This window comes from Vombatus ursinus, unplaced genomic scaffold (assembly GCF_900497805.2).
Source record: "Vombatus ursinus unplaced genomic scaffold, bare-nosed wombat genome assembly UNPS02014779.1, whole genome shotgun sequence".
NCBI lineage: Eukaryota > Metazoa > Chordata > Mammalia > Diprotodontia > Vombatidae > Vombatus > Vombatus ursinus.
Genome location: NW_020954557.1, coordinates 22,957,457 through 22,985,044, shown reverse-complemented (window position 1 = coordinate 22,985,044; position 27,588 = coordinate 22,957,457). Strand labels below are relative to the sequence as shown.

General features: G+C 36.8%; 2 protein-coding genes across 3 annotated transcripts in view; one reads left to right on the top strand and one right to left on the bottom strand.

Moving 5' to 3' along the window:
- The window catches only part of ANKAR (ankyrin and armadillo repeat containing), an 86,073-nt gene extending 75,895 nt beyond the window's left edge, over positions 1-10,178 (top strand). The window contains 7 exon segments of the mRNA XM_027866010.1: positions 2,812-2,970; positions 3,762-3,879; positions 4,556-4,665; positions 5,704-5,900; positions 8,241-8,287; positions 9,900-10,143; positions 10,145-10,178. Coding sequence (XP_027721811.1) covers positions 2,812-2,970; positions 3,762-3,879; positions 4,556-4,665; positions 5,704-5,900; positions 8,241-8,287; positions 9,900-10,143; positions 10,145-10,178 — 909 coding nt within the window.
- OSGEPL1 (O-sialoglycoprotein endopeptidase like 1) overlaps positions 1-27,588 on the bottom strand; it is a 100,666-nt gene that overhangs the window by 60,553 nt on the left and 12,525 nt on the right. For both annotated transcript variants that reach the window (XM_027866062.1, XM_027866063.1), the window contains exons 2-8: positions 25,213-25,452; positions 22,399-22,786; positions 18,785-18,989; positions 18,556-18,704; positions 17,876-18,006; positions 16,634-16,705; positions 14,367-14,472 (exon numbers count right to left, since the gene is read on the bottom strand). In XM_027866062.1, coding sequence (XP_027721863.1) covers positions 14,400-14,472; positions 16,634-16,705; positions 17,876-18,006; positions 18,556-18,704; positions 18,785-18,989; positions 22,399-22,786; positions 25,213-25,433 — 1,239 coding nt within the window. In that variant the 5' untranslated portion in view covers positions 25,434-25,452 and the 3' untranslated portion in view covers positions 14,367-14,399. The remainder of the gene's footprint in view (positions 1-14,366; positions 14,473-16,633; positions 16,706-17,875; positions 18,007-18,555; positions 18,705-18,784; positions 18,990-22,398; positions 22,787-25,212; positions 25,453-27,588) is intronic.

The window sequence follows — 27,588 nt, the reverse complement described above, 5'->3', positions numbered from 1 at the left end:
AGAAAATCAAGGAATCAGAGGAGGAAGAACATTTGGATAAAGATCAATGGAGGCAAACACAGAAACAAAATTGTCATTGGAGTACACTATAAAACAGTTGTACAGAAAGGGAAAATAGATGAAGAGTTTAGGAAACATATCACAAGCTTAGTACAAAGGCATGAGATAGCAGTGATGGGGGACTTCAATGACCCAGCCAACTACTTGAGTTGCTGGGTGGAAATAATGGGAACCTTGGAGGAAGATGAAAGCTTCCTTTTAGAGTTTGTGATGAAGGAGAGGAAAGTTGGGCATACAGTATAGCATGCACTGCAGATTTGCAGAGAGTAGATTTCAAAGGATTCAAAAGGAAGGATAAGTAGTGACCCATGGACTAAAATTTTATAGGGGTAGTCAAGCCAGGACAGATAGGAAGTTCTTGAGAATGAAATTCAGAAGACACAAAGAAAAACAATTCCACTTGAGAGGAAAAAGAGAATTGTCTGAAGGGATTGATGTAGAAACACAGGTAAGGCAGAGTTGCTCAACTGTTATTTTGCTTATATTCTTTCAAGGAGAAAGGTCTTTGGACTGGAAAGAGCAGAACAAAAATGATTATATCAGAGTTAATACACAAGATAAGAACTTGGTAAGAGGCTACCAGTTGTCCTTGATAAGTTCAAGCCACTGACCTAGCTGTTCTTAAGTACTAAATCCCTATCAGATCCTTGAAGGATCATGGCAAATAGAAGACGACCTAGAACAGGGGTTTTTAACCTTTTTTTTGTGTCACAGACCCCTTTGGAAGTCTGGTGAAGCCTATGGACCCCTTTCCAGAATATTATTTTTTAATGCATATAATAAAATACATAAACTACAAAGGAAACCAATTATATTGAAATATAGTTATCAAAGTTTTTTTTTAAAAATACATATATACCAGGTTAAGGAACCCCTACACTACAGGATTGGAAAAGAGCCAATATTATCTTGATTTCAAAAAAAAATGAAGAGAAAGGAAGCTGAAAACTAGGGTCCAGTGAGCTGAATTTCAATGGAAGTTTAGTGAATATCTAAAAAAATGAAGCAGTGATGACAAAGAGCAGTCCATGCCAAATTAATCTATGTTCCTTTTTAGATAAGATTACTAGATTTTAAGATGTCCAATGAAAACCAAATATTTAGAAATATTTCTGACATCAGATCAAAGGAATACTGTAGATACAGTTCAATTAGATTTTAGCAAAGGATTTTATAAACTCTCATGTTATTTATGTTGAAAAGATGATGAGATGTGGGCTAGTTAAGCATTCAGCTAGGTAGATTTGGGACTGATGGAATAATCAGACCCAAAAAGCCATCATAAATAGCTCAATATCAACTTAGCAGAGGTCTCCCATGGAATGCTGCTGGAAACTATGCTTGGTAACCCCATGCTGCTTAACACTTTAATCAATAACTTGAAAAAAAAAGGCATAAAAAAGATGCTTATCAAACTTGCAGATGGCACAAAACTGAGAGGCACAGATAATATAATGTAACATTGGACTTAATTTAATAAGAAAATTTAATAGGGAGAAATACAAAGACTTATATTTGTCTTCAAAAAGTGGATTTCACAAATCCAAGATTTGACTGGGGGGTAGGGGATAGGAGTAAACAGCCATACATCTCATAAAAGATCTCAAGGTTTTAGTGGACACCAAGTTTAACAGGAGTCAACGGCATGTTATATTAGCCAAGAAAATTAAGGCAATCATCAGCTTGAGAGGAGCATTAGCCCAGGACCAGTCTCCTCAGGCGACATTTCAAGTACTGTGCTCACTTCTGGGTTCCACATTATTAGAAAGACCACTGATAGGTTGAAGAGATTACAAAGGAGGGTGACCAAGGTGGCGAGAAACCTCAAGTTCATTCCATATGACAACTGGTTGAAGGAACTGGAGATGTTTAGGGCCATCATGTGGAAGAAGTATTAGACTTCTGCTTGGCTTCAGAGGACAAAAGCAGGAACAATGGGATAATTGTAACGAGGCAAATTTATAGGCTTGAAATCAGGAAAGAGATTCCTAACAATCAACAAATCAATAATATTTGTTAAGCACTGTATCGAGTACTAAGAATTAGAGAAAGTCCAAAGTAAAAAGGGACAACTGCAAAGGGTTGCCCCTCTCTAAAAGTCTTTAAGCAATGACTGAATAACCACTTATATGGTATGTTGTAGAGGGAATTCATAGTCATAGATGGAAAAGATGTTGGAAGAGATGTAGTGTAATGTCCCTGCCAACCTTGGACTTCTGTGAAATAACACTGCTAAAATGAATGTTAAATGTTGAAATGAAGAATTTCAATGGGATCATAAAATCCTCTGCTATCATTAAAGCCTATCTTTTGTACTATTTCTATACCTACTGGGTTTCATTAACATAAAAGGATTCTGGTGTGGGGATTCCCTACACCAATGTAGACTGCAACCTGTCTCACTTTGCAGCACATTGTAATGGATAGAGAGCTGTCCTGAGAGCCAGGAAGACCTGGGTTCAAGTCCCACATTTGACACACACTGCTTATGTGACCTGGCGAAATCATAGCCTCTCAGCACTCTAGGGGACCCTATAAGGCTTCAAGTTACAAAGAAGATGACGATCTTGTATTGGTAGAAGGAATTTCTTCAAACAGGGGTTCTACATATCAGTGAAATCCTAAATCCAATCGCTATCCCTAGTCTAGTTTAGTGTCTAGTTTATGAATTAAATGTTGCATATTTTACTAATTCACTAATTTATGGATATTATAAAATAATGACTTAAAAGATGTTTTTCTTATTTCTAGGATATTTGCTTAAGAGCAGGCTATGCAATAGCACTTTTTGCATTCAATAATCGCTATCAACAGTACCTAATACTGGAAAGTGGAGCAATTACAATATCTATTTTTGAAACTTTTCTGAAATCAAATATTGAGACTGAAAAGGCAATGGCAGCATTTCAGGTAAAGAAGTAGATTATAGTTCCTAAATCAGTAACTATTTAAATTTAGCACAATATTACAAATAATTTGGAAAACCTTCTCCAAAATTTTGATGTGTAAAATTTGTATTTGCCTTGCCCATTACTCTTTGTTTCCCCCAAAACCCCATGTCCCAAATAGGTAGATTAATCTGCAAATTAAGCACAGTTAAAAAATTATACAACACATGCATGATGTTAATACAAAACCAATAAACATTCTAAGAGAAAAAATGATAAAAAGAAGCATGTACCAATTATATACATCATTGAACACAATATAATTTCATGTAATGTACATATTGCATGAGTGCTAAGCACTGGTGTTATTGTCTATTTACACATGTAATGTTTACCCTTAGTTTCACTGGGGACATATCAAATTAGTCTGTTCATTAGCCAGATAGCCCTTGCTCTTCTATGACATGCTAACCCATCTACCTCTATACTCCTCTCATTATCTTTTATTGCATGCCCTGTGGTAAATAACTGTAGCTACCACAACTGTTTCCACTTCCTCTCCAAGTTCCACATAACTCTCAAGGTTGCACGCATTGTGAGAAGGAATAGATTTACCCTTGAAAGTCACTGCAGAGGTAGCAGTGACCCCAAGATGAGCAGAGGATCTAGTTACTGCCACCTCCCAATTTTTTCCTTATACTTTCGTCTTTGGTATGAGAAAGCAAAGTCTAAATGAAGGAAGCTTTTTAGTTCCAAGTGTTTCCTATGGTTCCTACTCCAGAGAACAAATCTGATGTCTTGCTTTATTTTCAGATAATTGTGTTAGCCAAAGTTATTGTAGACGTGGATCATATTACTTTGTCTGCAAGAGGTATTACTATTTTAGTTGATCTTCTGTATTCATGTAAGACAGCTACTCTGGTCTTAACAGGTAAGGAATTAATAAAAGTAATTGTAAAACTAGTTTCACTAATTATTTTACAGTAATAGATATTAATAACTCAAGTGATAATGAGTAACTCTCTGAACAATGGTTTGGGGCTTAGGTTGCTGTGAACCTGTCTCCTCCATTGGATTATGAGCTCCCTGAGAGCTGGAACTGTCCTTTCTTTTCTTTGTATCCCTGGAGTTTACCTAGCACATAGTAGGTGCTTAATAAATGTTTGGTGATTGGCTGACCTGTGGGGGGAAGCCTTGGAGAGACTTCCAATACTAGGAGAATTCTGGAAAAACACAAGCAACAAATATAACCACCCTGTTATTGTGTTTCAATTATTTTCCTAGGATACAGAATCATGTTTTTTCTCCCCTAAACAAGATAACAATACTCTCTACCATTAAGAAAGTGAGCACTGGCCAGATTTACGCCAAGACCCATTTATAACAACACACATATATGAGTTGTTTGGTCACATTCAATAGTTCATCCCATGGCCACAAAGCTTTCTTCAATCCTTTCTAGCTGAAAGTAAATTCTCCCTACTCTGATCTTTCAAAGAATTTCATTTGTACTGCTTTATTAAACATTTACATTTGATTTTGTTTTATGCAAAAAGTAATACCTTTATATATGCTTTTGTGTAACAATTCTGTCTATTGATTTATAGGAAATTTGATAGCTAGCTTGACTCATGTCAGAGCTGGTGTTACAGAAGCATTTACCACACTAAGAACAATTCAAAGGCTTTGCTACCACTTGTACTCAGAAAAAGAAGAGGTAAAATAGAAAACTTCATCCTGCCTAAGTAATATATATATATATACACATATAAAATATATAAGTGTAATTTTTTCTTTTCTCATTTCCCTGTTAGTAGTTTCATAATTTTAGTTCATAAATCATAAACTTTGGTTCATGGTAACAGCCTAAAGATGGGAGGATTTTTTTAGTACTATTTACTCCTTATCTTTTATTCCTATCATCCATGATCATTTATATGCTACCTAGAAGTTAAAAGTCACTAACTTAATTTTTAAATCCAAGCACAACTCCAGAAGTAATAGAATTGATTATGAAATTGGTCATCCTTTAATTTTTAATTTGGATTTTATTTTTCCTTCTTACCATCTTTGGTAAAAAGGAAAAAAATTCTAAATAAACTTCAGTCATTTTTAGCAGCCATGCATAAGGCATAAGTAAAATGATTTACTTGGGTTGGATAACTATAAGCCCAAGTAAGTACCATAAACTAACAGAACCAGAGGCTGGTTACTGGTATACATGGGTGAAGGGTGGTATGCCAGTTATGACACTGGTTTGGTGCTAAGTGCTTCCCCATTACCCTCTTGTTAGTAAGAGCAATGGAGACTCAGTTAGAAATAGCCATCCTTATTCCAGTCTGGAATGAACTCCTGTGCCAGGTCCTGAAACATATATATGCTAAGCTCTGCTTCATACTCATTGTGGCTGATTTTTAAAAACAATTAATGGATCTTCTTCTGTGACCTCCTAACCTATCTATCCCTATATTCTTCTTCTGCTGACCTTTGGGAAATACTGTAAGCACCACTGAAATATATGAAATATATTGCCCTCTCTAGCAGTATATGTGACTGCTCTACTTGTGTCAGTTTCATCTGTCAAATAAGGTGGTTGGAATAGATGTCATTCTTTTATGATTCTGTTGTAGGAAGACACACATCTACCATTAAAAAAATGTACTGGGTTAATTCCTATTAAATATTTGATGAGGGATACAGAAAATTTGAAATTTTAAAAAAATTTTAAAAAAGGAAATGTTTCTGTTTCATTTAGGTTCGAATATCTTGTGCCTGTGCACTTGGGTACTTAACTTACAATGCAAATGCTTACCGACACCTATTAAAGGAATGCAGGAATAAGCCTAATCAGTTCATTCGTTTAATGAATAACATCAGCAAAGATGCAAGTATAAGCCCAGATTTTGTAAAGGAATTTCAAATGCAAAAAAAAGTTGGGCTGCCTTCTATAAGGTATCAAGCATTTATCTGAAATTATGGTAATGAAGTTATATTTGGGTACCTTCTTTTTAGAGTTAGATTTACATAGATGACTCGATTAGATTTCAAGATGTCCAGTGAAAATCAGATATGATTTGGCACAGTGCCAGGTGGTGAATCTGAAAGCCTACCTTTGGGGGCTTGGCTCAGTTTTGATCATACTCAGTTTTGATCAAAGTCAAAAGACTTAGATAAGGAGGGGTATAGTCTGACTAGGGTTATCATTACTCCAGAGGATTCCTAGAAAGTTGTTATTTACAAATAAGATCCAGGAGTTTTATGTCCATTCTTGAATCAATCTAGAGTCAACCTAAATATCACAGAACAAAGTAGGATGCCAGGACAACCTTGAAACCAATCCGTATCAGCAGTGTTTTTCCAGACTTAGAGAGTTTGGAAAACTTAGAGTTAAAGCTTAGAGTTAAGTAAAAGCTTAGAGTTAGAAGGGACCTTAGACTATCTACTCCAACCCATATAGGAACAAGAATCCTCTCTACTATATATCTGACAAGTGGTCATCAAGCCTGTGCTTGAAGATCTCCAGGGAGGGGCAAAGGTCCAACACTTGGGCTCAAACTCCGAAGGCCAGAAAGGGACTAAACCAGACCACATGGTTACAGGTGAAGTGAAACATAACATGGTGCTTTCTTCCCTTTATGACAAAATCACTCTTTAGAGCTTCAAGGTATTATTTTATATAACAATCTTCTTGTACTTTTCCTTAATTAAATCCCTTTGGATAGAGCCCAAGATGGACTTACTTTTCCCCAAATTTCATACTGCAGTTTATGTTAGCAGAATATTTTTAATATGATATAAAAGAACTAATGTTGTAGCGTTTCACAATTAACATTTGTTATTCAGATGTCAGGGAATCTGGTGTCATGGATAATCAAATATTCTAGTTAATATGGAATTACCACATGTGCCATAGAATGTTTGCCAATTTCCCCCCAAAAATTAGAATACAGCAACACTGAATACTAAAAATAATTTGAACAAAATTTATTTTTTCTTTTTGATTCAGAAGGAAATTCTGGATATTTAAGTGCTTTTGGGGGCCCATCATTATAAATATAAATTTTCAGTGAACTAGTGATGCATGTAGTTAATAGAGATTTTTGGATGAAAAAATGCTAGACAAACACAATTTACTGTATAAAGGTATTATTGCTAGGCATATGCCACCAATGAAAAACTATTATGCAATAAATAGCATTTAAGTCAAGAGTTCCATAGGACTATTATAAATAACATTCATTTCTGGGTAGCTAAAATTCAGATTATAAAAGCTTAAATTAGGTTTTCATAGAAATCTTAAATTTTAGCTTTAAAATGGTAATACCAAATACCCCTCCTTCCACCTCTTCCCTCCCTTCCACCAGAAATCCTGGAAGTTTCTCACCTGGTGTGTGGGGCACAGGTGAGTTGCTCCACATATGCCCTTACATATGGTAGGCCTTAGTGTTAAGTGGGTGAAGTAGGCTTCAAGTTCTCCTACAATCTCCTCATATCTTTACAAGTTCATGTCTTCCTCTTCTACCTCATGATCAATCAGCCAACCAATCACCATTTATTAAGAGCCTACTATGTGCCAAGCCCTATGCTAAAGTCCTGAGGCACTGTTTGCTTTAACCTAAGACCAAGTAGCAACAAAGATTAACAATTTATTCTCTCCAGTTTTAGTTTCTCTGGAAATGTAAATAGAACAGTACAGGCCCATTTGGGGTTGGAGAGGGCAGGAGGTATGGAGATGAGGGCCTTCCTAGTGATTTATCAGTTGCCTCGGCTCTATTCAGTAACACTTTCCTAACTGGACTGAGTTTTAAAGACTCACAGGCAGATTATTCCTCAATCTCAACCAGTAAGAAAACAGACTTACTATCTCTGGGGATTAGCTGCCACCACTGGGCAATGGAGAGGTGCCATGTTGTGGTGGAACTTAGTTATAATTCATTAATGATGTCAATGTATGTGGATATAACTGTACAACTCAGCAGTGTCAAAAGCAAGCTAAATCTAGAATGAGAGCATTGAATTAGAGCATTAGTGACTGCATGTGGAGTATAAGTGATCTTTTAAAAAAACAACTATATTTAGTATAAGTATTTATGATGTTTCTATGAATCAACTCACTATCCCTATGACTTCCCAGACATTTCCTTCCCTGGCTATCACTCCCATATATATGCTTATTTCCTCCATTAGAATATAAATTCTTTGAGGGCAGCACCTTCCCTGTATTTGTATTCTTAGTGTTCAACACAGAATAAGCACTTAATAAATACAATCTGTTTCTTATTTCCTTTTCAGTCTAGAGATAAATGGAGGCCCATCCATAATTCCTGTCTTTAAAAAAGGTAATGTTTTTCTTCTGATGAAATTTTTGGCTAGTAAAACTGGATTAATTATTCTCTTTGTGGACATGAAAGTATTAAAAACCATAACTAACTCTTTACCCTCATGCACTCTCCAATCAAATGTGTGCTTGGTATAAAAGTATGATTTGTCCCTTAGGCACCACTAATCTATGAAGATTTTGACTGGGCAGATTCATGTGATGTTAGAACACTAAAGGATTTTTTTCAGGGGGAGGGTAAGGTAGTGGTGGGGATAATCAATGTGATTATCTTCTATTTTGTAAGAGGCAGCATAATACAGAAAGATAATCACTGAACCAGTCAGGAAACATACGTACTAGTTCTGAGTCTGCTACTAACTAGCTATGTAGACATGGGCAAATCACTTAATCTCTCTGAGATTTAGTTTTCTTATTTAGAAAAGCTGCATTAGATCACCCCTAAGCTCCCTTCCAAAAATTCTCTATGCCCAAAGTTTCAAATGGGTTACTTCTGCCTAAAATGCAACCCTGTCACCTCCCCTCCCACACAAGACTCATATCCCCTAACAAATCTTCTCTATCTCATTTTGATTTAGTCAATGATTTTATTCCATGGCAATTTCATTTATACTTCATGCTTTTCCTGGACTTGTAAGAGAAGTGTCAATAAAGTAATGAGAGAACTTGCAAATCACAAACAAAAATCAAACTCATTACTATATTATCATATTTTGTGTACTTAGAAATACCCCTTGCTATCATTTTCTCTAACCTGTACTGAAGTCTGCTATTTTTTCTTACTTTTTAGTATATCAATTAAAAGTTAGTAATGTTACACAAATAGTAAGTAGTCAATACACCTTTTTGTGGTTAAAGTTGAGTAGTCTAATCCTGAAAAGAAATGCCTCATTCCTATTTATCTTTCAGACTGGAAAAGAAGTAATAAGCTGCACTTTGTATTATGAAATTTTTATGATTCTATCACTGTCTGCTAATATAGACGTATCAGTCTCCTTATACATAAGATAACACATTATTTACTTGCAGAATTTATTGCTTGTCCCTATTTGTCCTTAGTACTAGCGAATAGACTAAAAACACCTTTAGTTAGCACTTACTTAAGCCTCATATCAGAAATAAAGGGAGAAACCAGTTAGAAGATGGGATTGGTAAACTTAGAAATCTCCAAATTTTACAATTAGAAAGGTATTTACAAGAAGATACAGGTAAGAGAATGGTTCTTACTTGTCAACCCTTTTCAGATCAAGTAGGCCTGCAATGCCAGCTAGCTTAACTCTGAGTTCCCTGGAAAGAGGGGAAAAGAACTTGTTTATCAGAGAGCTAGCTGCAATGGGTTTAGCTGTGGGTTAACTGGAAGCTTACAGGGTGACAATCTGACAATATTTGAGGGAGAGCTAGTTGGCCTAATTCTGGGCTGAGGCAACCTCCCAGATAGGAGGTTGAAAGAATATTTTTGTGCCTACTGAAGTATAATGATCAAGAACATTAATTGAGTTTTGAAATGGGAAAATCAAATCAATTTCACCATTTACTCCACTTTAGGAAAATGATTTATTAATGTGACAAAAATCTGAGAACAGCAGTTGTGATTCTGGTTCTCTAATTTCTAGGTAAAGAACATAGAAGAAAAGTAAAAATAAAAATTCAGCCTAAAGACTCTTTGCTTATAATACCTTATGCAAGCAACTTAGTGGGAAGACTCAAAGCAACAAAGTTCACTACTTCTCGTAAACATTTTTCTTTTTCAACTTCAGCTTCATCAGATATTATAAAAGTCTCAAGGCCAAGAATAGTGACTTTGAGTCAACTCAAGGCAATTAAACAGAAGAAAGCCTCCTATGATGCTCAAGAAAATGCTCAAACCGCTTCAATATGAAAAATGTTCTTAGCTACAGAGCCTGGTAGCATTTTAAAAGAGGAATTTCCAAATACTGATAGTGAAAAATATGCTTCAGTGAATAAAACTTTCTGTAGTAAATTAGAATAATTACACTCAAACCTAATAAAATTTCATGATGAACACAATGGCAACAAATGAATATTTATATCATAAGCAGCATTTGAAAACAAATAATGTGAGGATAAAGAGGATTGGCTGGAGCAGAGTGATCCTCTTCTTTAGTTTCTAATTCCCAAATGTCCCTCAGCCTTCAAATAAAGGCAGGAGGCAAGAAAAGATTCTGATTAGCTGATGACCCTGAATGACTGTGCTCCATGGTAGACAAAGGGAGTATGCAGGGTGGTGGAGCTCAATAGACCCAAAGCAGTGATAAGAGGAAAATGCCTTCCAAGCACATTTCTTGTATATATGTATTATAGTAATATAAAATGATATCTCTTTATCCAATCATTGGTCCTTATGGGCTCGAAAGCTTAGAATACTAGTTGTTATAGGGTTGTCACAGTTTCCTTCACTTAATTTGCATTCAATCAAGTAACCAACCAACAAGTATTTATTAAGCACCTCCTATGTATCAGGTACGGAGGATGCAATTATTGCTAACCACTTGCCTCTAGGTGATTTTTTAAAAATTGGCTAAATTTAAAAAGGCATACAAAAGATCATAAAAGGTAAACAACCCCACCTAATACATTAATGTATGTCCTAAAACATAAAATATATTTTAAAAATATACAGGAAAAGAAGGTAAAAGAAAGTACTGCTGATAGTGACTTCATCATGTATAAAAGTAGGACTGAAAAGTAAAAGGAGGACCATCAGCTCTTCTCTTTTCATGTGGGTAAAGGCCTGGCTGGCAGCTGCAAAGGCTGGTCTTTTTAGAATCCTTGCTGCCTTTGCTTAAAATGAACTGCACTATTTCCGATCGATGCACACCAGACTGACTTGTCCACCACTATTATTTTATGGCAGTCCATGGCTGGTCTGGATGGGCAAACTGGGATTCAGTATGTCCTTAAAAGCCCTTTTTTCCCATCTATGCTGCTTGAAGTTGTCCCACTTCAACTCAACACAGAGCAGTTGCTTCAATATCTATCCTGTTGCAATCCAATCTTCACTTATGAACATCTCAGCAGATTTCTAGTGTAGCTAAGTATTTGAATATATTGTTGGTGAGATCATTTTCCCCAATATATTACTTGAAAAGCACACAAGTAATTTTAAAAAAACATTTGGACATTTAGCCTTCACATTAAATTCTAAATTAACAGCTTTGCTGTTCTATGCTGCATCTTGTGAACATGGAATGGGGAAACAGACGCATTTACTGCTATAAAGGGGGAGAGTGAATAAAGGACTTAAAGAATTTATCATTTTTTTGCATTCATGGGCTATATATGTACCAATTATAATACTGAAATACACTTGCCAAAGTAAAAAAACCAGGAGCCATTTCTGAAAACTATAGAAAGAAGGACTATTTTGGCTAGAGTCAGCTTTGAAACTGGCTCCATGACAGGTTGCGGGGTTCTCAAATCTCCTACAGTGGCAGGGCTGTACACATGTTTGTTTTCAGGTATGAGGCGCAGGGGTCCCTAAAGCATCTATCAGGGAATTTTCCATGACTCCCAAGGGGGTCACATCAAGATCTACATAATAATCTTGATGTAGCTACATAGCCACCATACTTGAAACACTGAATGGTGTGCTCTTTTCCTATATTCTTTCTTGTCTCTTTTCCTTGTTGTCTAATGAATTTTAGGGGTTAAAATATATACACAGGTACAGGATTTTCCTAAATACATCATACAGTTTTAATGCTTTTAACACAGAAATCTTTTAACTTTCATTAACTTAGATTATAGGTATGACAGAAACCATCTTTCTGGTAATAAGAAGAAATTCTAGTGAACTCAGTAGTTCTGAGTAATAGTCATCATTTACCTTGTCTACTGTCTCTATCTTTTTAGTTTATCATAGGATATGAAATAATATATCACATGCAATTATGTAATGTAGCCATCCTAAATATTAATAAGGTTGCTTTTCAATGCAATATAATAATAGCATTTAAATAGAGCATGGAAGTTTGCAAAGAATTATACAAATGTCATCTAATCCTCTTTACAACCCTGGAAGGTAGGTGCTAGTATTATCCCCATTTTACAATTGAGGAAATTGAAGCAGAGAGGCATTAAGTGACTTGTCCAAGGTCACACAGTTAATAAGTGTCTGAAACAGAATTTGAACACAGGATTTCCTGACTCTAAGTTGGGCACTCTATTCACTATGCCATCTAGTGGCTTATATACACATATGTATACTGTAGCAAGTCTATAACCCATATTATTATTTAAAAGTTTATAACGACTTTATGAATACTCTTTACGTGTTTTTACTCACAATAATTTTTTTCCATTTCTAAAGAAAATGTACTACTTCTTGCTAATACTGCACAGATGATTTAGGACCACAATTCTTTTTTCTTTTTCAACCAGGGACAAGGTTTATTAAAGATCTGCCATATTAGCCAGACTCTTAAGGAATCTGAGCATCTGTGAGCTATTGGCTAGATTGTAAAAATCTGAGCCCAAAATTCTAAAAACACACAACTGTGAACCTTCAAGAGAGGTCACTTTAACCACAATTAGAAAAACAACATGTTTTACAGTCACATATTGTACCCCAAATTTTCACCTCTTAAAACTATATGCCACTGATTATGGTGGGCAACAGGATGGGGAAAGGACTGTTTGATAAAGTGTGACCAGATCGATGTAAACCTATCAGTACTGGGAAAACTTAGAAATGAGTGCCATCTTCACATGCAAAAGGAAACTTCGTTCAACCACTTTAATATTTTCTGTATTAGGTAAAGCCGTATCACTAGTTGTAATAATGACTACTGTTTAAAGTTTTAGGCCTAAAGAAGTAACTTAAGAAAGTAGTTACAGACTAAACCACCCTGTTAGTTATCTGATCACATAAAATGTCCGATTTGCAACCTTTCACATAAGAGTAAATAAATTGGATTTGGTCTGAGTTCTAGAACAGCAGCAACATGCTCTGATGAAGTAATAAGCAGGTGGAATGCCATGAATGCCAAACCACTGCCAACACATCAACCATTCACCTCCACTCAGATGCTGGTGGGGAGAAGCCCAACACTCTGAGCACAAAAGCCCCAAGAATAATAGCACCTCCCAGCCTAGCTTCCAGCCTGGCCCACTGCCATCGTCTAGGGGAGCAATGCCTGGTAGAGACCTGACCCAGCAATGGGAGCTGCAGGCTCCTCTTCATCAAAACTCCCAATTTTTAAAGACTTGGTGAAGAAGATTCTGGCCCTCAAAGCCTTTAGCACTGTTAAATGGAAATTTCAGAAATGGATATCATTTTATCAATAGAAATGACAGTAAAGATGCATTACCATCTGCCTTGCTGCTGCCGCCTAAGGACACTGAGCATTTCTATCTAGTATTTATAAGAGACTTGCAGATGAACTGTCTTATAAAATGTTACTCCTTTTAGAATATGAGCTCCCTGAGAACAAAATCTATCTTACTTTTCTATCCCTAGTGCTTGGCATATGGTAAGCACTTAATAAGTATTCATTCATTCATATTATAACTACCTTAATCTTGTGAGGGTACCAGTAACAGGTTTTCTTGGGCATTAAGAGAGCAACATTCTCACAATAGTCCACTCCCTCATCCAACAAGGCTTAGGCCCACCAACACAGACATGTATCTAGTTGTAGGGTAGCCTTTATTATCTGGATTTTGAATAGAAAAAAGAAGGGTGTTAGGGCTCTATCACATGAAATTAACACATGAGAGATTCACTACTGCCGTCCTGTTTGGCTTTACCCCTTCCTTTGCCATAAGGGAATATGTGCATGTGTCCTATAGCCCTTAAGTGTGTTCATATAATGAAGGAAAGAAACTTCCTCTATATTTTTCTACAATATTAGGCTACTATCTCTTTGGTTGTATTTACATTTTGTGTGCTTTTTGTTATCAAAATTTTGATTCCCTAAAGTCCTGTTTGACCTGTCAAATATAGGAACATAACAGGGAAAGTATGAAAATACTTAAAAAGAGCTTTAATGGATATTTACAATTTTATATCTTCTCAAATATGGTATATAAAAAATCCATATAAAAAATTGAATCAATACCTTTAGAAAATTCTTCTTAAAGAAAATAAAGTATCAAATCTTCAAACTTGGTACTTTTATAGAAGCTTCTCCAACTTGTTTTGATATATCAACTCCAAGAGGACATCTGTATTATAAAAAATGCAAAGTATTACTATATAACTTTGGTAAGTTCAGAGATTCATATAGATTAGGTTGATATTTGTACTGGTGAAGAGAGGATCCACAATGATGATCACAGAACAAGAAAAGACCTGGTCTTTTGAATCTTGCTAGGTTACAGATCTGGAAGTCTTCAGAGAGACCACATTAATCATCTTCCTATTCCTCCTAATCTCCCCTTGCCCAAATGATTCCAAGAAACACTTTTCCTATTTTAGTTCACCACAGTCTCACTACAGCTATCCAAGAAGGGGTATGAGACTTGGATTTAGGGTCACAGGCTTTGATTTCCTAGATCTGTTATTACTTTTAAGAGACTGGGGGTGGGAGGTAGTGTCTCTTAACTTTTCTAGACCTCAGTTTTCTATAAAATTGAAGAGCTCAACCAGATAATCTCTGGAGGCCCCTCCAGAAATTTAAATGTATGGTCCTTTGTTCTCCTGGGTGAGATGTTGATCCCAGGTTTCTGTTTCCCTAAGGTGAAGCCTGGACTAGAACCAAGCCCTGGTATAAAAAAGCAAGCAGTCATATTACATGAGCTAGAGACAGAACTTTACCCAGGATTTAAAATGAATCAGGAGACCAGGTCCTATAACAATATGCAATCTCAGTTTATAGGATATGGCAGGATGCAGTCTACATAAAGGATCTTTCTCCCATCCATGGTAAATTGTGGTCCTTGAACAGACATATTACTCTCTTAAAACAGTCTTTTATGGAAATAGCTAACCTACTTATGTAGAAAAGAAAAAGAGTAGACAGCCCATAATATACCATATAGTCAAATGAATTATTAGTAAAGGAAAGTGAATATGGGGGCCTTCTGAGTGAAAGAAAAAAACAACAACAATGTATACTTGATCATATATATAGCCCATATATTATATGCCAGACACTGTGTTAAGCAGTTCACAAATATCTCATCAGGTAGGTAGTATTATGATACCCATTTTACAGTTGAGGAAACTGAAGCAAATGGAGGTCAAGTGACTTGCCCAAGGTTACACAGTAAGTGTCCAAGACAGAATTTGAATTTAGGTCTTCCAGATTCCAAGTGATACACTCTATTTACTGTACCACCAGCTGCCTATTATAAATGTCAACTTGTGATCACTGGTGACAACAGGTCACTTTTATATAACGCTTCAGAGTTATAAAGTATTTTCATTACAACAACTCTGTGAAGAACTTCTAGCCTGTCTCTTACTATTCAAGTACATTAGAGCTAGAAATGAGGAATGGAGAGAAGAGTTGCTAATAAACAACTTGTTATATATGCCACTATGTTTGAGGATTGAATCTGTTGTATCCTCTCGCTGTATTCTAGGGAGTGACTCTTAATTGGGAAAGGTATTATAGGTCTCTGTTCAAAATGTCCATCAATAGTTTAGGGCAAGTGGGATGGAGGATGAGGTAGCAAGGACAGAACTTAACGTCTGTGGACCCAGCTTCTAAAGGGCTGTTCCTGCTCTTTGGTGGTATGTGAAACTGCTAAATGCCTCCCAAAAAAATAGCCTCTTGCCCAGTATGTGCACAACAAACTCACAGTAACCTAGGCCTGGGATTACTCTTACTCTAAAGAGAAAGAAAGCAAGGTCCCCTTGCCATGGCTTAGCGAGCCTTAGCACTGCCCTGGGTAGATACCATTGGACCAAGGAGTTTACTTAGCTGGGGGGCTGGCCTGCGAGCATATCTGACTCTACCAAACCACTTCTTGTTGTTGTTCAGTCATTTCAGCTGTATACGATCATGGCCACCTTTTCACAACTTTAAAAAACTGAAACATTGTTCACAACAAGCCTAAATTATATTATCATTATTAAGTCTTTAAATATTCAAGAACTGTTATCCTGGCTCCAATACATGAACTCTGTCTAGTTTGTAACTCATAATCTCTTTCAACTTTTATGACTTGACTTCTTAGACAGTCATAGTCAAACACTTCCTGGAAGAGTACCACCTTCATATCGAAGCTAACAAAAGGAATTATGTGTGGTTTCCCTGCATATTTATATTAACATTAATTACTAATAGAACTTCAATTAAAACTTGAGATCACAAGTTTAAATTAGTGCGGTGGCATTTAGAAGATAGCTTGAAAAAGAAATAGGAATTGTGCCACTTACTTCGGTTCATATCGGATACCTTCTGTGTTGTCTAATATGCCCAGTCCTGCACGCAATCTCTCAATACCATTCCTAAAGAAGATATATGGAAATAAAATACATGCTTCAAACATTTAAAGAAAAAACAATTTGTGTTCTAGAATTGTGAATTCATCAGTGTGGGAAACTGTCTGTGCAGAAACTTCCTTCACTGACATTTATCTATAACTTACAGTTTTTGATAGTTGCCTGGGGCGCAGAGGGGTTAAGTGATTTATCCATGGTCACAAAGCTCATCTATATCAGAAGTAGGACTCTAGTGCAGATTTTCCTGATTCTCAATCCTACTTCTGTCACCTACTATCTGTGTTACAAGTTTTTTAACCTCTCTAGACTCAGTCAGTCAATAAACATCTACGATATACCAAGCACTGTGCTAGGCTCTGGGGATACAAAGAAATGTAAAAAACAGTTCCTCCCTCAAGGAACTTACATTCTAGTGGGGGAGAAAATGAGTGTGCATGTACAAACAAGCTACATACAGAATAAATAGGAAATAACCAATAGAGAGAAGGCCCTAGAATTAATTAAGAGGGATGGGGAAAAGCATCCTGTAGAAGGTGGGATATTAGTTGGAACTTGAAGGAAGCCAGGGAAGCTAAGAAATCTGCCGAGATGGTCATAAGTGAAGAGTGGATTACAACAGAACACCACCAGGGGTGGTGAAAAGGGGGAAGAAAAGGAGAAAAGGGGGTAGGGGTATGTTTGAGAGATGTTGTTAATTTGAGAAATTGAAAGGCCTTGGCAACAGATCTGATATTGGGGGGTGACAGATGGTAAGGAGTTAAAGATGACATCTAGCTTGCATGCTTGGGGGCCTGGAGGATGGTGGTACCCTGGACAGTAACAGGGAAGCCTAGAAGGGGGTACATGGACATGTTTATAGGCAACAGGGAAACAGGGAGGGAGTAAATGAGAGAGTGGGGAAGACTTAGGAAGCATTCTGCTGAAAGAGACAGGATGGAAAGGTTATCACTTGTTCTGGTAGACAGGTTTGCCTTGGCAAAGAGTAGGGCCACCTCATCTGTAATATGAGTGCAGGTCTATAATGTTCTTTCCAATTTTAAATCTTTCATCTTAGAGCCTCTCTACTACAAAGTATTCCCTCTTATCAGCTTACTACTAGTAGACATAATAAGATGTTTCCAAAGAACTAAAATTATGGTTTAAGGCTAATATAAAAATACATATTGATTTGCTCACCATGCAATCATAATTCCATTATCTGTGCAAAGTTTGACAGGAGGACATAATAAAACACAATTTGTTGCTCTTGTTACAATTTCCAAAGTTCTTCGAATATATAAGTTACTTGCAACACCTCCAGATACGACCTGAAAGAATTTAAAAGACTGAAATTAACCACCACAAAAATATAAGTATGAACTAGCATTTTTCAAACTGTATTATGTGAAGTTATTACATGTGCGATGAATAGAATTCAATGAGAAAATGTTGATGCTAATAGTATTTTACCCACTAAAATACTGCATATTAAATTGTACACATCAAAAATACTTATTAATCACTCACACCAATATTTTGTTATGAAAATAAGCTGAATTTCCTTTATTCTGCTACAAAACTTCCCCAAATCACCTTCAATTCCTGCAATATTCCATACCCTAGAACAATAATTAAGGGTCTCTGGGGACTATTTAGTTCATTATTAAAAGCCCAACAAAGCTGCAGTGCTCTTGAAGGCAGGACATGCTACGGTTTCTTCTTCACTTCATATAAGCACGTTTAGTCTTGTAAGACTAATACGCGTGGTTACAAAGATCTTTTCTTCTTCATGTGTATGCAAGAGAATCTGGTTCTTTGCTATACATTAAAACAAAGTGTTACTAATACTGTTTATAAGAAAGGTTGTAAATGCTTACCAATATAGCATTAGAAGGAGTTAGGAAACCTCTTTGTTGGCAAAACAGAATAGCACGATGTGTTCGTTTAGCAATGTGGCTTGCTACTGTGTGCTGTACTGCAGCAGCAATATCAGCAGCACAGGACAAGATCTGTCCCTCCTCGATCCCTGCAAAAATAATGTTCGGTGATTTTTAAATGTTTATTTCATGATGGTTTATTATATATTCAACTTTGTTATACACACACCTTCCTCTTTTTCCTTTTGTGTTATTATTTTATCAACAGCAGTCTGAAGTCCAGAAAAAGAAAAATCGCAATTTCTACAGTAATGCAGGGGATGTTGAAAATCAAAATGTAATCTATTTCCTTGTTTGGCTAAATGTTCTATAGCCTTGCCACCACTCATGGTGGAGTACGCTGGGTGTTTTATTAAAGAAAGTCTTCTTGCTACCTAGCAAAGAAAAAAAAATGCTTTGTAAGACATGATATTATAATTGGTTCACATTTTTCAAGCTATACACAAAAAAACCAAAATTTATTACTGAATATTATATTATGAAAACATAATTTTTTGAAAAGTAAGATTGTGGCTAGTAGCCACTAAAGGTACAATTCATAGTAGGGGGCTGGCTTGTAATAGATGGAGGCTGTTGCATCTGGGAACCAAAGAAAATAAATTCCTCATATTCATTACCCTCCTTCTACTCTTCCACTTTGTTGGGGGGGGTGGGAGAGGGGAGGAGCTAGTCAGTTTTAAATTGATGAAACCACTCCATTTTACCAGGGGATTTTAGAAAGAGAAGCTCACAATCTCCTTCCCTCCTCTTTGTTTTCAACTACAGTGGAGATAGAAGTGATAGATCACTGCTTCCCTAACCCTAAGAAACAGCAGTGGGGTTACCATCCACCACTCTTTTGCCACGATTAACAGTGCTCTAAGGGACAGAAAGAAATCTGCAACTTTCTAATGCCAACATTTCTCCAGTTTAATCAAAGAACTTTATCTACAGTAAGTGCCCTTTGGTTTTATATTTCCGCAACGATCAAACAGCACATTACAGTTCATAAGGAACTTTAGAATAGTGGACTTTTATATGGTGCTTTGAACTTTACAAAATGTTTTACATATATTATTCCTGTCTCACAATAACCCTGTGAGGCTGGTACTATGGGTATTTTTAATCTCCATTTTACATATAAGTAAATGAGGCACAGAGAGGTTAACTTCTTGCCCATGGCCAGTGAACTCAAGTCAGAGACAGGATCTGAACCTAGGTCTTCTTGACTCCAAATCCAACACTGTGCCATTAGATTGGTGTCCAATCCAGTCCAAAATATACTTTTAAAAACACCTACTATGTGCAAGCCACTGTATTTGGCCCTGGACATACACATATAGGCTAGACGTTCATTTCTCCTGGGAAGATACAACAAGGTAACAGATGACTATATGCATGATAACTTGAAAATATAAATAATGATAGGGATCACAGAAGGCACTGTAAGTGGTACCCCAGCTGAGCCTTGACTAAAAGAAGGGATTCTGTGAGATAAGGGAGGAGTACATTAAGGCATGAGAGACAGCCTGGAAAAAGGGAGGGAAGGGAAAGATAAAATGCTAAGTCTGGGAACAGCAAGGAAATGTGAGAACACAGTAAAATAAATCTAGAAAGGCAAGCTGGAAGCAGATTATATATGGTTTTTGAGGTTAAGTCGAGGAGTTTGTTTTGTATCCTAGAGTGAGCCACTGAAGGTTTCTAGACAGGAAGAAGGGAAGGAAATAAGTATTAAGTACCTACTATGTGCCAGACACTGGGCTAAGTGTTTTACAAATATTATTTCATTTGATCCTCATAACAACCCTGGAAGAGAGGTGTTATTATTTCTGTTTTACAATTGAAGAAACCTAGAAAGATGCAGGTAAAGTGACTTGCCCAAGGGCACATAGCTAGTAAATAAGTGCCTGAAACCACATTTGAACTCAGGTCTTTCTGACTCCAGGTCCAGTGCTCTATCTACTGAACCACCTAGCTGAAAGTCTTGAGAGGTCATCGAGTCCAAGGGTTACATAGGTAGTAAGTAATCATCAACAGCAGGATTTGAACTCCTGTGACCCAAGAACCACGGCCTGTTCTACTTTACCACATCTATAAAGCAATGAGAATAAAACTCACAGGAGCTAGTAAGATCACAGAGAAGGTATAGAAAAAGAACAGGGTCTAGAAAAGAACCTTTATGGATGCCCATTTTTAAGGGCCAGAACATCAATAATAATCCTGTAAATGAGACTGAGGAGTAGTTAGACAAGTAATTAAGCATGAATACATTTATTAAATGTTTATTCTGTGCCAAACATTATGCTAGTGCTGGTAATACTAATGTATAAGTGAGACAGTCTCCCTCAAGGAGCTTAACCTCCTCATAGATAGAGGTAACACATACATAGAAGGGGTGGCCAAGGAAGAAAGTATCTTGGGATTCACAGACATGTGGAGTTGAGCAGTCCACAGATGCTCCCTTTTCAGGAGTATAGTACTAAATGGGGATGGATGGTAGTAGTGGTCAAAAGTCACCAGAAGAAAAGGACAGTCAACAGTTGTCAAAACATGAAGAGGTTAAGAAAGGCTAAAGACTAAGAAAAGGTCATCAAACTTATCAGCTGAGGTCATTAGCAATTTCAGTTGACTGGTGACCTGGGAAATCAGAAAGCAAAGGGCCAAGAACTGAAGTGGAAAGGAACTGTAAGCAACAAACACCAGTAGTTTTTCTAGGAGTTTGGCTATGAAGAAAGGAGCTATAGGATGAGAGCAAGAGGGATGGTAGGAGCAAATGAAAGTTTTTGGTTTTTTTTTTTTAGGAGAGGGAAGATTTGAGCCCAGTATAACAGAAAGAACTGGGGACTCAAAGGACTTAGGTTCAAATACCAGCTTTGCTGTTTCCTACCCACATGACATTGGACAAATCACTCTCTCCCTGAGCCTTGGATTCTTCACCTGTAACATGGGAGGTGGTGGAATTTCATGGCCTCCGAAACTCCTTTCACCTCTGAATCTATGATTCTATGATATGTCCTTTAATAATAAGACAGAAGGAAATGAGTTCCTGCAACCACCAATAATAGGTCTTTAGGAGTGAAACCTACTAAGAAGGATAATTTTAAATATTTTTGAAATTTTCAAGTATATTCATCTCAATGTACAACTTTAAATCTCAAAGGTTTTGAAAACTCTTTAAAACTAGAGTGATACATAAAAGAAAAAAATACATAAAATACACAAAAATACATAAAATACATAAAAAGTAAAAAAAAGTCTATTTTAGATTTCTAGAAGCTATACTAAAAAAATTTCCTCATAACACAAAGTTCCATCCTATACTTAATTTCCAATTTGATCTCTTACTGTAGATACAGTCTTTATGAACTATTCTACCTAATTGAGATTATTAAAAATATTGAATTGAATGGTAACATTGGAATTACTTTACCTATAATTGAAACTCACAGGTACTGAAACACACATTTATTAAATACTTACTATGTGCTATGCTGAAAACATACACATACACACACACAATAATAAAAATAGCTAACATTTATACAGCATTTGCTAAGTGCCAGGCACTGTGCTAAGCACTTTATAATTATTATCTCTTTTGATCCTCACAACAACTCTGGGAGGTATGTGCCATCATTATCCCCATTTTACAAATGAGGAAAACAGAGATTAAGTGACTTGTCCAGAGTCACACAATTAAGTATCTGAATCTACATTTGAACTCTGGTCTTCCTGACTTCTCTCCACTGTACCACCTAGCTGCCTCCAAAACAAAAAGAAATGAATTCATAGATTAACTCTTACCTTGTCAAGCATGTCACCCGGTGCTATATCTAATGATTTTCCGAGCAGAAGAAAATCTGAAATACCTTGAACTATGGCCAGTAAACAGTGACCCCCAGAGACCAAAAGAACTAAGAAAGGAAAATCCACTTTATTAGTTATTCTAATAGTAAGTGCATGTGCTTCCATGTGATGAACAGGAATGAAAGGCTTCTTGTACTGGTTTACCAGTTGTAAGCTATATTCCAAGCCTACTCCCAGGCTTAGAGCAAGTCCTGGTTTTACAGTAGTTGCAATTGCTGAGAGTTCATTTGGGGTGACTCCACTGGCACAAAGCGTTTTCTTCACTATTTTTTCAATGTTTTCTCTGTGAAGTTGCTGTGCAACTGAAGGAATAATCCCACCTGTTCTGAGAGAAAAATGGTCATGAGTTTATCATATCAAATTATAAGACCTCAAAACTGAAAGTCTGGTTGTGAAATGAGCCAGCCATCCTGTGGAACAACTTGGAACTATGTCCAAGGGGCAACCAAACTGTGCATAGCCTTTGATCCAGCAATGCTACTACTAGGTCTGTATCCCAAAGAGATCATAAAAAAGGGGAAAAGACCTACATGTGCAATATAGCAGCCCTTTTCATGGTGGTAAAAATAGGAAATTGGGGGGATACTCATCAATTGGGGAATGACTGAATAGACTACGGTATGTGAATGTACTGAAGTACTATTTTGCAATAAGAAATGATGAACAGGCAGATTTCAGAAAAACCTGGAAAGACTTGTACGAACTGATGCAAAGTGAAATGAGCAGAACCAGGTAAACATTGTACTTAGCATCAGCAACACTGTGTGATGATCAACCATGAATGGCTCAGGTTTTCTCAGCAACACGATGATCCAAGATAGTACAAAGGAAAATGCTATCCAGATAAAGAACTGATGGACTTTGAATTGCAGATTGTAGCCTATTTTTTTCCACTTACTTTATTCTCTCATGTTTTTTTTTTCCTTTTGTTGTTTTGTCTTTTACAATTGTGACTAATATGGAAATATTTTTACATGATAGCACATGTATAAACTACATCAAACTGCCTACCATTTTCAGAAGAGGGGATGAGAGGGAGAGCGAAAAATTTAGAACTCAAAATCTTATAAAAATGAATGCTAGAAATATTCTTGACATGTAAATGGGGGAAAAATACTATTTAAAAACAAAAACAAAAAAACCCTGAAAGTCTGGATTCATCAAACCTTACCTTCTCTCTTAGTACAAGAATAATTTTGAAAGCATATTTTTCAAACTAAATAGTTTAAAACTTTTAGAAAAAAAAATCTCACCAAAGGAGCATTGTAACAAAGGCTGGAAAAAAATGTATTTGTCTGATATCTTGCAAACCCTAATCAAAAGGCCTCTAAAATAAAAAGGATACATGAAGGAGAAAACTGCCTATATTTATCCAACAAGCTTCAAGGAAGAGAGAACAATGACTGAGACATCAGGAAGTTCACAAGAAATGAAATCCAAGGGGCCATTAGCAAAATTCACACTTTAAATTTCCACATAATGTCCATAAATGTCATAAAAATTTAGTCAACAAGCAAGAGGAAATACATCTTAATGAAAATCTGAGCTCATAGGTATAACTGAGACCTGGTGTGTTGAAATCCATGACTAGATTGTACATATAGATGGATATGCTTCATCCAAATGAAACAGGAGAGTTAAATGGGGAGTTAGCAAAAATCTATATACACACACACACCCCTCCTCCTTCTTACCCTTTGAAGTGTCCTCTTCCAAATGGTGAGTGCCTCCCAGAACCTCTATATTGAGGAACTTTTCAGGCCTGTCACCCTTTATCCCTCTCCTGGCTCTGTTCCTCACTCTCCGATTTTGCCACCATGGCCCTACATGGGTATCCTCCCTCCCTTTTCAGCTCTTTTTTATATACTCTCTTCCCCTGTCAGAATGTAAGCTCCTTGAGGGAAGGGGCTGTCTTTTACTTGTATCTGTATACCCAGCATTAAGCACAGTGCATGGCACTTAGTAAGTACTTAATAATACTTAGTGACTTGTCCTTAGAATGTGGAGCTGAATAGTTCAGATAGATACTGAAATCAATGATTGAAGCCTGCCTCTTCTCTTGAAGGAGACCAGGAAGTAGGTTTGTAAGTACTACTAAGCTAACAAATAAGAAACCTTACTAACATTGGAAGGACCAATCATAATAGGTTGTGAACTTCTTCAATAAGCATTTCATTTATTAAGTTCCTTTTGTTTTCTGCAGATTAACTTTCTAACAGTGCAAGGCAGTACAAGATTAAGGGACACAAAAAGTGGTATAAGATTCCAGAGAATGGGGAAATCATTATGGGCTTTAAAAGGCAAGGAAGGTTCCAAGGAGGAAGATAGGATCTAAGTAGGTTCTTGAAAAAATGATGACAATTTAAAAAGGTGGAGAAATGGTTCTCAAAGAAAGTATATTTTCTCATCTCTTCTTTGTGGCCAACAGGGTCATTATAAATATCTGGTGTTAAGAGAAACTTAGCTTTGAAGAATACTAGACATGGGTCAGAGACATGATTTTGAGTCCTAGCTCTACTTACTGTGTGACCTTGACTGGGCAAGTCCCTTCACTTCTCTATATCTCAACTTCCTTATCACTACTTCCCAGGATTACTGAGACGATCAAATGTGATCATCAATATCGGCAAAAATATTTAATTATAAAGTCTGACACAAATTAATGCTATTCTTACCAATAACAAACACAAAAGGATTATTTCCATTAATTTCTTTTTTTATAGTAAAGCAATCATAATAATGGCTACTTACTTTAAGTGAACTTCAGTTTGGGAGTGTATTGCTTCTCCTAGGATGTTGCCAGTTTCATCCATCACAGCAGCTGCTGTATCATCACAACTGGTTTCAATTCCTAATACCAGCTTATGAAGAAACTGTTTCCCAGGACGAAAAGTAAAACTTCTTAAAAATCCACGTATTTGCCATTTGGGCAATCTACAAAGAACCCCCAATGTCTTATTCAGTGTCAGCATATTGAATCTATAAATCTGCCTAGAAAAGAACCACATGAAGAAACATGTATTAAGATGTGAATTTTATGCACAGCAAAGGCATAAGACTCAGAAATCTAATACAATAATAAGAGGCTTGAAAGCTATTTACATTCTCCTTCAGTTTTAAATTACAGGGAAGCTCATAAAAACTAGCAGTTAATTTCTTCTTTAAAATACCACATAAATAGAACCCTGCTATTTGAGGGGGGAAAGGAATACAAATAGGATTTAGGATTTTATAGTAGTAATTTTATAAATAGGGCTTGTGAAACCATTTACTTCTTTATGAAATGCTTAATATATTTAAAAAAAACCTCAAGTATCACACTATATTTGTTTAGTGAGGGATTTCTCTTCTTCCTAAGTGACAACTATCTGCACTGGGAATTTAATGGGGAAGACAACATACAAATAAACATATGCAAAGCAAGCTATGTACAGGAGAAACAGAAAACAGTAGAGGGAAGGCACTAAGATTGGGGGATGGGTAGGAGGAAGCAGTGATGTCCTGAAAACCTAGAGAGAAAAAAGTAACAAGAAGGAAAGAGTGGGGGGCAGCTAGGTGGTGCAGTGGATAGAGTGCCAGTCTTGGAGTCAGGAGGACCTGAGTTCAAATCCGGCCTCAGACACTTGACACTTACTAGCTGTGTGACCCTGGGCAAGTCATTTAACCCTGATGGCCTCACCAAGAAAAAAGCAAAAAAAAACCAAAAAAAAAAAAAAACCAAAGAAGGAAAGAGTGATCAACAGTGTCAAAGGATGCAGAAGGGTCAAGATGGATGTGGACTGGGAAAAGGCCATTTGATTTGACAATTAAGAGGTCATCAATAACTTTGGAGAGCAGTTTCAGCAAAATAATAAGGTAGAAAGCTGGATTGTAAGGAGTTATGAAGAGAGTGAGAGGAAAGAAAGTGGAGGCACCTATTGTGGATGGCTTTTTCAAGTTTAGCTACTAAGGTCAGAAGAGATACAGGTTGATAGTAGGAAAGCAAGGCAGTAAAGAATGAGCCAGTAGACAGGGTGAGATTGAAAATAAGTGAAATAGTGGGGATGACAGAGCAGGAAACTTGTTGGAGGAGACAGGATAGAATGGCATTGCTTGAGTTGATAGAAGGGTTAAGGTAAGGAATAAGGCCACTTGATTATGTGAGACAGGTGAGAAGGAGATAGTGGCAAAAGGCATCAGAATAACAGATGAGGAGCAAGAGAGAAGAGGGCACTTATGGCAATTGGCCTCAATTTTTTCTATAAAAAATGAGGCAAGGTTCTTGACTGAGGGTGAGGGCAGGGATGAAAAGTTTTGGAAGAATCATTGTGGAGAGTGGGACTGTAAGTTGATAATAGAGATATAGTAGGATTAAATGGATTTACAGACCAGAGGTAGGGACAGTGAAATGGGAGCACTAATTGGGAACAGTGTCCAGGGAAGAACTTCTCATAAAAGAATAACGAAGTACAGAGATCAGTGATTTGGAAGAACAACCCCAATCACCTTGCTCATTCAGGCCTTAGAAGTATAAGTCCCAGAGACCACACAGGCACCAGGAGAAGGATGGCTCTTTAGAAGGGAATGGTCTGTAGCTTAGTAATAATCTCTTGATTCTCTAGGAGCTCAGATACGAGTCACCTCTGTCTTGTACTATGTAAATAAGTTTTATGCTTAGAAGACTTGAGAGTCTGAGTGTTCCTGAGGGAAGCTACTAGGGTAATGCCAAATAGCATAGTTCCCAATCTATCTACTTGGGTGCTGGCACAGAGAGGTCCCTAAAGTGTACTTGATTTATTTGTGCAGAGAAGGAGCCTCTGACAAAAGTGTTACACTTGCTGCTGTTGCTCCTGTTTGTCCTTCATCCTCAAAGAGGACCATGACATCAGGGAGGTGACGCCATGACATACAAGTGAATTGGATTTAAGTGAGGGAGGGCTGTGCAAAGTCACTAGCCTCACTTCCTCCTCCAGAGCCATCTGGGTCCAGTGGCCGGATATGGATCAGGACAACTGGAGATGGCCCAAGATACAGTAGGGGACCTTGGCCTTTTTAAGCTAAGGTCTTTAACAGGTCTCAGTTTGACTGAGGCAGAGCCCATTCAGTTATTAAGGCTTTAAAAAAATGAGGCAAAGAATGGCTTCTTTA